Here is a 12,011-nt window from a genome sequence, read left to right as displayed (position 1 = left end):
CCGGCCCTCGGGGCACGCTGAAACCAACGGTCCCGAACATCCCCTGCGGACCGCACCGCCCCAGCTCAGACCGCATTCTCCTCGGCTACCTCTGACCGCTCCTTCTGGGGAGCCTGCGCCAGCGCCTCTCCACCACGCACCTGCTCTAAGGAATGAACAATCCTGGATGCACCACCGTTTTTTTCTCCGTTTCTGAGGTGCACAAAACCGTCTACGTCTTTCATGGTCACAGTTTCAGAATGACAGTCCAGCACTACAGTTAAAAACAGAACACGACAAAGCAGGACACGCAACTCGCCGCTGATCGTCCGGAAGGCCAGAACAGCCTTTTTACTTGACTGGCGCTTTTCACTCGCTGCAGTTTTCAGCTCTCTGACATAGTGCACGCACCCGATGGGGCGCCAGGAGCTCCCTGTGACCGAGATGAATGCGAGCTGACAGCCAGCCTCACCAGAACACCAGCTGCTTTCCACCGCGGGAAATACCCTCCCTGAAAGCGATGGATGGCACCGGGAGAACCAGGCAAACTCCCTCAGAGGGAGAGCGATTCAGAGCCTTCACCAGCAGGATTCTGCTGAAAACATTGCTGCTTTTTCCCCTGATTACATTGTTCCTCATCAAAATCCAAGCTGGAACGTTAACTATAATGGAAATCCGCAGGAAATTTCCAGAACTCCAGGAGCCACCACAGCCCATTCTTCACTCCTTGGGGCCAACTTTAACTCTTTTGGTGACCTTGTACTTTGCATTTTTCTTTCCACTGCTGCAGGAGAAGCTGTGGTGGAAAGAAAACCTCACAGCTTAATGGCTTTCTCCTGACTTGGCCCCATCCCGAGGAGTTTTAGTGATGTGAAATAGTACAAAGTCATACGGACTTGTGAAAGAATCCAGCCACTTCCAACTGCCCTTAAAATAAAGCAGCAGAACATAACCCCCCCAAACGCCAAATTAAAACAAAGATAAAAAACCTTTCCACACATGCGTGGTCAGAGAAGGAAGGTGGCAGGAAGCCAAGAACAGGAGTATCACAAGAGGAGGAAGATGAGAGTGAGGAACACAAGAGGTGTCGCTCACTACTGGTGGCTGGCTGCTCGCTCGGCTCTTGGTCTGCGAGTGTCGGTCACGAGGGGTTTTGCACAAATGATTTCAATTTCCAGGGAAAGCGTAGGCAAGTAGTGCAGGGAGGGAGGGAGGAGAAGCCATCAAACTTCCCTCCCAGGTCAGAAGGAAGGAAGTAAGAGCACAACCCACACTGTTGTCTTTCACAAGTTATCTTTTTTACGTGGCCTCACCAACGTGTCCATGGTAATTAAGGCAGAACATGAATTATTCCCACGGACCTCTGCACTAATAACGCACAGCGCGACAGGACGCTTAAGCCAGGGATGTATAATACAGTGTCTTCTAGTCCTAAATGTCACATTAGACTTTTTTTTCATAATATTATGCAGATGACAGAGTTCACCGTTTCAGAGTGGAGGTCTTTTCTTCAAACAGCAACCCTCCGACAGCGCCATCGCCGTTTTCTGTGTCTACAGACTCAGCCCATCCTGAAGCCTTTGCTCCAGGCTAGGTAAGCCGGGTTTCCCCACCGTCACATAAGCACTTGTTACAAGCTTTGGTCCTAGGCATTCCCAGCACCATTTAGCAACTGTTTGGAAGGACGGCTAGAGGCCTCGAGTCTGCTCTACTGCAGAAGAGATTGTCAAAATAATTAAAACGGAGTTGCAAAAGAAAAAGGAGACGTTTTCTTAAACAGAAATGTTATTTACAAGAGCAGTACCAAAACTGAGTCTAAACCAAGTCAACCCATCAAACAGAAACACGGCTTTTAAGGTATCAAAAATCAAGAGAATAATTTCTCCAGAGAGTTAAAACTGTGAGGAAAAGGAAAAGACCTTTCCATGAGAAAGCATCCTCAGCACAGCCTCCCGTGCTGTTGTAACAGAGTGAGAAGAACCTGGGGGCAGAGATACTCACGCAGCGCCGCGGGCAGCTCCGGCTGGCTCCGTCAGCCCGCACCAAGTGCGGCACAGAACCGTGCTGCAAGGGAGCGGAGGCGCTCAGGAGCGAACACGAGAGCGGCACCGCAGCGGAACACAGCTCCCTTCCCAGCGACGTCTGGAACAACACGGAACGCGGGACTGGCAGGACAGCACGCACGGGCAGAGCTCCCTTACCTGACGGGGGCTGCAGCGCCTTCTCAACAGAAGGCAGCGCGTCCTTTCGGAGAGGTCGGTTTAGCGAGGTGTCCTGTGCACTGAAGAGTCCAGGGCTGTCAGTTAACTTTTTACGTCCGTTGGTGCTGGTAGAGTTTGTGACTCTGCAGCTGCCTATTGCACTTGTGAAAAGGTTTGTGTGTTCATCGCTGCTGGCTGGCTCCGAGCTCGGAGTAAACCCGCCCAGGGACAGACCTGGGGAATTTTCGGAACAGTCAATCTGCAGCGGCGTCTGCAATCCCAGCGCTAACGAATTCGCCTCCGAAGGCTCTCTCCTGACCCACTGCTCGTCTCTGCTCAGCAAACCCTTTGAAGGTGACACGTGTGGACAAGACATGTGACATCTGTGTTTCTCTTTATGCTTGTACCTCTCACCAACAGCCTCCTTCCCGAATCTGTAGCGCTTCAAGGACTCCAGAACTGTCCTCGAAGAGCTATTAGCAGTTATAGTGTCCATGGAAACCTGCGGCTGCTCGGAAGAACGATGTTCTCGGTGTTTATGGCGATGCCTGTGCTTATGTTCGAGCATCCAGCCGTAAGCCATTTCCGGTGGAACACTGGGGTACGTGCTCATTGACAAGAGCGGAGTCCTGCTTGTCGTGAGGAAAGCCTCCTGGCGCAGAAGTTTATGCTTCTTCTTGTGGTATTTGGTGGGATTGAGAAGCAAGTGGCCTGTATGCATGTAGGAAGGTGGTGGCAGGGGGGTAGTAAAAGAAGGAGAAGGTGGAGGAGGATAAAGAGTCGGAGGGTACCTTCCGTAGTAACCCAAGCCTATGGGAGCAGCTGCGAGGGGAGAGGGCGAGTAAGGCATGCCGTAAGAGGGGTAGAACCCGGTACTGGAGAGGGGAAAGCTGAGACTATGCATGAAAGGCATTTCCGCCATGGCCTCCCGCATCTTCGGAGGCCTGCCTCTCTTCTTCTTTAAATCGGGTTTTCTAATGTAGTGCAAAGGATCTAAAGGGAAGGTGGGATGGCTATAGAAACTGTTGAAGTTTATCCTAAAAATGGTAGGCAGTAAATCTCGGGGTATAAAATGGTGACTTCTGTGGGTTATTCTAATTTCACTTAATCGACTTATTAATTCTTCTAATTCGGCCAGGAAATCTGGGTCCTGCCTACCTCGAAGCTGAGGATACTTCTTTTTCCTTTTTCGCTTCTGTCTCTTCATTTTGTCGTAACTCAGGTAGTCGTGGCTGCGGCGCTTACATTTGTGTTTATGCTTTTCTTTCAGATTACTTAGAACGGTGGACGTTTCGGGGGGGATCAGGGAGACGTGATCAAACGAATGCCGCTTCTTCTTTTGCCCGCAGAACTTCTCCGCTCGGTCTGAAGTGCTGTTGTTGTCAGTTCCTATCCCACTGTCGCTGGGGATCGTCTCGTCGCTGTGAGACTCGCTCACTGGGGAAGGAGTGGCTTCTTTCAGCGACGTCAGCTCGCTCAAGTGAGAAGGAGAGTTTGGCAACAACGTAGGTGGAGATAATCTCCTCCTTCCCTTAGCAGCCTTTTTCATCGCCAGTGTCTGAACAACACTTCCTTGTCTGGAGTGTATGTGTAAATACGGCACCGAGCTGGGCTCGATAAATCCTGCGTCGCTGCTGACGGGGCTCTGACCCCCGCTCACTGCAGAGGACTGAGAGCAAACTGGAGATGGAAGGATCTCAGAGGTATTCGCTGCTGAAGGCAGCAAATGGGGAAGTACTTGTCCCAGTGACGAGCCAGGAGCGGGCGGAGCAGACTTCTCCAGAACCGTCAAACTGGCAGCACTGCTAGTTAAAATACCGTTCAGAACCGCCTTAGGTTTCCTGCCTCTCCTTTTTCCTATATAAATGGTTCCTTTCTTGCTGACATTTATTTGCTGGCCTAACTTTGAACCAAAGGTAGCAGCAAGAGTTGACACCGTATTGTGGAGTTTAGATTGCACTTTCCCTTTGTTATTTGGTTCCACTGTACTAGACAGAATCTGATTCAAAAGTTTCTTTCGCTTCAGAGTTTTCATTTTATTTATTTTTCGAATAATTGTTTTCATTAACTGTCCGTTATTTCTCTTGGCAACTTTTCTGTCTGAGTCTACTTCCAGATCAGTCATGCTACAAATATTAGATTTCTGGACTTCTTCTGGCCCTCGGAGCTGATCCTTTCTCTCGAAAAAATCCCCACTGCGGTGCTGATCGCTTTCCGACCCGATGGTGCTCGAGTTATCTGTTCCGACAAAAGGTGCCACAGAAAGAATAGGTGGCTTCATTTTAATCGATGACCTGATCTGTCTTTTAGGTCTTCCTCTCTTTTTAGGAAAAGGTTGTCCTGATAAGCTCTGTTTTAGGGAGGGAATTTCTACTTCAGGCTGCAAAATTGGAGGTTCTTGCTCTTCTTTTGACTGCACTGAAAAGACTTTTGATGCTGGGATCTTTAGAGTTCTTTTAGGGGGACCTTCGAGCTCTGGCATCTCCTTGGATTTAGGTCTTCCTCTTTTGGGTTTATACATGTCAGGTAAGAAATCATCTGACATACACAAACTAGAGGGTTGTTTGTGATCACTGTAGAACTTTTGAGTTTGCTTGTCAGTCTCAGCTAACAATGCAAGAGATTGTCCATTAGCTTCACTCAGTTTCGGCAACTGATGCTTGACAAACTCATGCTCCACAAATGAAGACGATCCCATGTTTTTCAAGAATTTGGCCTGCTCCAAATTACCGCTTGATAGTGCACTGTATGAAATGTTTTTAAAAAGCTCTGATCTCTCTAGTTCTAGACCCTTTGGAGGTCGACATGTGCTTCTTGACACCACTTTAGTCCATCGAGGCTTCCTTCCTTTTCTTTTCTTTAAAGGTTTTGATTGCTGAGTAGTGCTCATATTTTTTGCTCCTTGGCAGGGTTTATCCGATGCAGCTATCGCACCGATCTTTAGGAACTGCTTGCTGCTAAACAAGCTCGTAAAACTAACTACTGACGGGGTGACAGTAGCATGAATGCTTGTTTCTGCTGCCAAAATGGGCTTTTTCCCTGCAGAAGGACTAGTTCTTGAAGTTTCTACATAAGTAGCTTTTGAATCATTTAAATCTTTATCGGCACCTTTAAAATCGGTGCTCAGAGGATGGGTCAATGTTCTGTTTATATTCAGAAGTGTACTGTCGGAAGAAAACTGAGTTTTGCCAATCTGATCTGAAATACCTTCTAAGAGATCTGCTGTGGAACTTAAATGCAGCGAGTTAGATGCTAACTGTGAAGATGCTGTTGAGAGGCTCCTGTTCAAGGTGGTGACAGACACTGTGGGTGAAGGCGATGGGAGATTCCCCTCTCCTACTGCACTGAAGGGGGACTTTGCCGTCGATACATCGGAAGCACCTCCTGTTCTGAAGTCTGGTGAAGTGCAATATACTGGAGGCTGTTTTTCATGCTTCGATGTTTCATAAATTCCTTTTTCACCGGTTGAGTAAGCATCCTGTGGAACTCGGATTCCTTCATTAAACACCTCTTTGCCTACATCGGCAATTTCTTTCCGAATTGCAAATTTTTCCAAGATACTTTCTTTATTCTGTCTCATAATATGCTTCTCAAATGTTTTGCTAGTAGTATTTTCCTTCAGTAGATCGGTAGTCTCATGGCTTTCAAGGCTGCTGAGGTTTGAACTGCAGGGAAGTTTAAAGGGCTCTGAGGCAGGTGTAAGAGAGTCTGCTTTCAGGGATCCGGAGTCCTTGTTAACCAAACCAACCGGACTGCTGACTCCTGATGGCTTCTTTCCAGAGTCCTTGCTAACCAACCCCACTGGACTGCTAATTCCTGGCATCTTCCTCCCAGAGTCCTTGTTAACTGGTCCCACTGGGCTGCCAATCCCTGGTGTCTTCCTTCCAGAGTCTTTGTTAGTCAGAACTGTTGCATTGCCAGTCCCTGGCATCTTTCTTCCAGAATCCTTGTTAACCAGTCCTGTAGGAGTATTTATTCCCAACAACTTCTTCCCAGCATCCTTGTTAATCAGTCCGCCTGGAGTGCCAATCCCTACTGGTTTCTTGACAGACTCCTTAGTTGTCAGCCCGGCTGGAGTGCTGATACCCGCAAGTTTCCTCCCAACATCTTTGCTGATTAATCCAACTGCCGAGCTGGCCACTGGCTGTTTCTTTCCAGAGTCCTTGTTAACTAACCCAGTCGGAGTGCTGATCCCTGGTGGCCTCTTTCCAGAGTCCTTGTTAACCAATCCAATCAATGGGCCAATCCCCTGTGGCTTCTTCCCAGAGTCTTTGTTAACCAATACGGTGGCACTACCAACCCCTAATGGCTTCTTCCCTGAGTCCTTGTTAACCAATCCAACGGCAATACCAGATCCTGGCAATTTCTTTACCAAATCTTTATTAACTAACCCACTTGCAGTAACGGTTCCTGGTAACTTCTTCCCCAAGTCTTTAACCAAACCAGATGCAGTTCCATTTCCAGGCTTCTTCTGCTTGGTTTTGGAAGACTTTGAAGGCGGACAAGTTGCAATAAGTTGAGCCAATTTTTCAGTTACAGTTGTTGCTCCATTAATTTGTGTTCTATCCTTTAAGTCAGAATTATGGCTACTGATAAGAGTCGCAGGAGATGACTTTATATAATCTGTCATTTCAGAGTGCAATGGGGAAACTTTCTTAGTTAAAGGATTTGTTTCTACTTGTATACCTTCTTCCACATGTAATTCAACTGCTGCAACTTCTCCAGCTTTCTTGTACGACTTTGAGGGCTCCTAGAAGTTAATAAAAAAAATTAAAATCTTTAGGAACAGAAGCAAAAGACTCTGAAGTAACACAGAATGTTGAGATGATTCACAGCTGCTTTTGATAACAGGGTAAATATATAAACACATGCTTCATAATCCGATTTAATTTTAAACAAATCTACCTCAGTGGACACGTTAAGGCTTTTCTGACGTTAGGAAACCCAAACTCACTCCCAGTCCTGAAATGGAAACCACTTAATTCATTCCTCAATTGCAAAAATTCTCCAAAAATACCATTGACGTTTATTAAAAAACACCCATTAGCACTAATGTACTGGGCTACACAGAGTGTGATAGCTCCTGAAGACCTCACACGCTCCCGACAAGCAGCTGAGCAATGCCCTACACGGGCAGGCAGCGTGTAAACTGCCCACACACAGCTCCACCAGCGCAGCTCCGTCTGGTCCCGCGGTCCCCTCCACCACTGCTGCAACGCTCTCCCCACAGCGACTGCTGACAGCACTAAACCAAGTCAAATCGTTCTGCTGTGTGTACGGGGCGGGGACACACAAACAACACACACGGAGCAAATGGAACTTCTCAGTTCTGACCCAACCAGATTTTAAATTTATTCTGTGAAGGTTAAAAAAAACATTGCAATTCTTATTGCCTCTATAAATCCTATGAGGAACTTCTCAATAAATTAATCTTCCATTTGGGAAGGACATTCCTTACAACCCATCTCTGAAATGCATGGGAAACAGTCTCTCCACACCGGAGCCAGGAATGGAAGACTCTGATCCCTTACGAGGAATTACAAACACACACTGTTGGAAAACCTTCTGGGATCTACTGTCTCAAGCACTAAATAAAGAGCGAAAGGTATCGGTGCCACGCTTATTCAGCCCTCTGCAAGACAAATTAATAAGACAGTTGCATGGTGCTTATTGTACTTCATCACAGCCAGCATCAGATCCATCACGTTTTACAAAACCCTAACTAGGGCTGGCCAATATCCAATTACGCTGAAGAAAGATGCAGCCCAGATTCCTCTGAAATTATTGGATAAACAGCAAACTTCGAACAAAGCATTTGTCCAGTGAGCTGCCGCAGTGTGACTCAAGTCTGCCCCAGCAGACTGCAAGCGGGATCCAGTCTGAGCTGGGAAGTAGCTGCTTGGGCGACGTGCCGCCTGAGTGTCAGAGCCTCTGCGACGCACAGACAGGCCCTCCAGACCCGGAGCTGCGGCCTTCCCGCAGCGATGGAGCAAGAGGTGCGCTTCCTTCTGCCCAGGAAGACCTGCAGGCCTGGCTCCTACGGGGAAACCACTGAGCAGGACACGCAACACGACTGCAAACCTGGAATCCAGCCGCCTGCGCCGACGCTCCTGGACACACCTGGGACAGACCATGAGCGCTAGAGACGTTAGCTGCACGGCACTGAAGCCGTCTTTCTGCTCGCCTGAATGACAGCCTTCACCGAGTTACACCCTCTCTCCTGCGGTCTTACATTTTGAGACCTTTGGAGCAAAATTTTCACCTTTGTTTGGTGGGTTTGGACACATCCGAAAAATTCACCTAGATATTGGCTAGGGAATTCAACTCTTGGTTCCTGCATTTGTTGAGCCACCTGCGTACACACCCTCCTCCCCGCTTCTTCCACGGCTCCTGTGTAATCTGCTACCCTCCTAGAGAGCTTCTTGTCTTCCCGTACTCTGCCGTGTCCAGGTATCGAATGCCTCCTGTCAACCCCCACTTCTCCCTATCCACCTCTGTTTCCAAACAAAGAGCTTGGAAGTTTTATTATTAAACAAATAAATAAACACATAAATAAGAAAACCCTTCCAAACACGAGCTTTGATCTAAATAAGATGCCAGGATTTTGAAAACATGTCTTTAGCATCAAACAAGGTTTCTTTCAAAGCTGAAGACATTTGCCCTGGAAAGTTTCTTTCTCATCTAGAGTGACTGAACTTTCCAAGCACACTGAGAAGGACTTCAAAGAACACGAGAAACAAATTGAAGTCAAAAAGGATTGTAATTTTTTCAGCATTTTAAAATAAAATAAATCTATATGGGAAATTATTTTCATTTTCTTCTATAAAGGCGCTTAATAATCAATAACTGAAACATTTTTTGGAGAGGGTAGTGCTGTGGGGTTTTTTAAGGAAAAAGTTTAACAACAGTTAATAAAGGTGCCTCGATCAAAACATCCAACCTTCTCCAGAGAAGGCTGCATTAATCTAGCTGCTAAACTATGCTGCAAAAACATTAAAACGTCACCGTATAGAGCAGAGAGTCAGAGTTCCTTCTGGCAATTCGGTATTATCAAAAATTTCAAATTTTCTGTTGAAGTGAGCGGGAGGTATTGCCATCACTAAGGAGTATCATACAGGAGTAAGAGACTATTGCAACAGATGATAAAATTCAAACAAGTAGTGCACAACCATGAGCTCCAGGAATAACAAGGGCATTTTCCGTACAGAACGCAACAGTGGAGAAAAGAATTTGTTCACTGAGGAAATAAGCAAATCTCGCAGCTTAAGCCAGCAACAGTACCGCTCTACCAGCGCCAGCCGCAGAATAAACGGCGGTACACACCACCTACCAGTGTTTTTATCTAAAAGCTAGTGAAAACAGATCACCCCAAATGTTTCCGACTAGCCTCGATCACTGCCCACCTCTTTACTAGGTCCACCCTCCAATTCCAGAGGTACCAGCAGCTCCGTTTCCCTCACCGTTACCATCACTGCCCCACCAACCCCAATGTCTCCAGAAAGCACGGGGATACATCACGGATCAAAGTTCTCCTCTCGGGGGAGGGTGGCCACGAGCATCAGCTGGGGGCAGATGTCTCCAATCCCGCTGCAGCAGCAGAACAAAACCCACCAGTCGTATCAGTTACTTGTTACTGGTTTTAGAGCTGTGGTGTCAAAGAGACTGTGCTCTGTGGAGAACAGCCTGGCACTTAGCCCAGCTTTCCTGTGGCAGCTGCAATCTTACGTAAATTATGCTGGAGCATCACATTTCAGGAACTTCCTCCCAGCTTTGCCACCTTCATACTCACAAAACCTACAGCTGGGAGGCAGGGAGCAGCCACGATCTGCCCTACTGCGCTGGAGCCAAGAGAGGTGCCACGCTTCCCTGAAACAACTTCTGTTCAACAGACCATCCTTCCCTTAGCTGGGAAGGCGAGACCTGAAGCCCGGAACTGGTTACGGAGCGTTTTCAGCGCGTGCAGCCCCTCTAAGCTCCAGCGGCTGGCGTGGCCGCGTCTACACATGGGTATCCAGGCTCCCGCTTCACTGCTGGTGCTGGGAGCTGGCCTCAGGCACAGTGCAGTCAGCGTCCCCGTCCTCCCCGGCGGTTCCAGGGAGCGCAGCCCTGCTGCACTGCCTGACTTGAACAACTGCCCGGTGTTGTGTAAGAGAAAGCGCAGTCAGGTTCTAATGCAGGACAACTAACAAACCACTCACAGAAAAAACCACCCCAAACACCTCCGAGGTGTTTCATCCACCCGACTCACCTACAACGCCTGCAAACACACACACGCTTTGAGCTTCTCCCGACGCCTCTGCGATGCAAACTGGCAACGCCACGTCCAAGTCTAAAAGTCTTTCTGGGATTACACGTATTTTCAGCCAGAGTTCGAGACCTATTCTAAGCTACTCTGGCTTTCAGAGGGTAGGACTCATCCAGGCAGAAAGCTGTTCAAAAGGTCCAGCCTACATGACATTAAAACCCATTTTGTGCTTTAAAAAGAAAAACATTTATTCCTGTGCAATCTTTAGCTAGAACTGTCTGGCTTAAAACTCTATTCAACAAAAGAATCACCCAAAACAATCACATAAAACATGTAAGTTTTCATAAAATTGGCATTGTTGTTAATTTTGCACTGAGCTGAATTTAAAATTTTAAATCTCCTGCATGGACATAGAGTTTCCAGACTTGCACCATTAATTTGAGGAATAAAACTTCCAGGTTATATTGATGTAAACTGATTGAAACCTGTTAATAATCATTCCAGAATCACCACAGGCACCAACAGCAAAAAAAAAGGCTTTACTTCTAAAAAGGCATTATTTGTTTCACTATACCATGATCTCAGGGTATATTATTACTAGATTATTATTTACTGTTATTATTGTTGGTACTTAGCTGCAAAAAGCTGAAGAGTAGATAATCTGTCACAAGAACAGGGACACCTCCTATCAAGTCTCCTGTAAAATTCACACTTCTCACACTAGAGCCGAATTAGGAAATGCTAGATAGTCTCAGCTTCCAAAAGCTGAAACACTGGAAGAAAACAGCTTCTTGATGAAAATTTTCTTTGTTAATTCTCTTGCGAGCTACTGTGAAGCAATACAGATTTTTATATGCACGTACACACACACGGATTTACCCATTATTATTTTAGCTGTCGTGCTCTGGCCAGTGCACAGGCTATAATCCAAATCAGCATTCTGAAGAGTCACAGAAATGGTTTGGGTAGTTGTGGCATCAATACATTCCAGACAAGTTCCCCCCATAATAGGCGGAGGTGTGTTTGCTGTTTATTTTTCACCAGCAAGACTTTTAAGTCTTTTCCAAAAGCCAGTTTTAGCTAACTGCTAGGAAAAAAACAACTTTGTGTAATTAGTCTAAGACAAAAACTTAAGTCCCACACCCTGCAGAAAATATTCTTGAGCAAAAAGAAAAGAAAACAAAACACTTCTTCAGCTTTGTTAACTTTTTTGCTTGAAAACTGTCAGTCAGTGGCTGTGATTTCATTAGCAAACTTTGCTGCAGAGCTTCCCCACACAACCGAGGGCCGTCGAAGGAACTGCCGAACGCTGCGCTCAGCAGCTTGACAAAGCAGGGAGGGATGGAGCAAAGGGGCACGTTCCGACTTGCTGCACTCTTCTACCGCGACTGTTTCAGAATTACAGCAGGCTGTCACTCCCGCTTCTGCCCTCCTCTCCCCTGAAGCTCTCATAACGCAGCTTTGCTCTGTCCTCGGCCCCGCGCACCGGGCGAGCAGCGGCAATCCACGCGCTGCTCACCGTGCTCCGACCATCAGCGGCACCGCTGACACCGACGCCTGCGGCTCGGGGTTTCGGGCCTGGGCAC

The 12,011-nt window shown here is 47.2% G+C and overlaps 1 protein-coding gene across 1 annotated transcript in view; it reads right to left on the bottom strand.

The window, feature by feature from the left end:
• Positions 1 to 65: 65 nt before the first annotated feature.
• LOC104492230 (histone-lysine N-methyltransferase ASH1L-like) overlaps positions 66 to 12,011 on the bottom strand; it is a 15,327-nt gene continuing 3,381 nt past the window's right edge. The window contains exons 2-3 of the mRNA XM_010134754.1: positions 2,181 to 6,930; positions 66 to 412 (exon numbers count right to left, since the gene is read on the bottom strand). Of these exons, the coding sequence (XP_010133056.1) occupies positions 66 to 412; positions 2,181 to 6,930 (5,097 nt within the window). The remainder of the gene's footprint in view (positions 413 to 2,180; positions 6,931 to 12,011) is intronic.

Source organism: Buceros rhinoceros, unplaced genomic scaffold, assembly GCF_000710305.1.
Source record: "Buceros rhinoceros silvestris isolate BGI_N320 unplaced genomic scaffold, ASM71030v1 scaffold29014, whole genome shotgun sequence".
NCBI classification, from domain to species: Eukaryota; Metazoa; Chordata; class Aves; order Bucerotiformes; family Bucerotidae; genus Buceros; species Buceros rhinoceros.
Note: the sequence above shows the minus strand (reverse complement) of the source record. Positions and strands in the feature narration are given on the sequence as shown.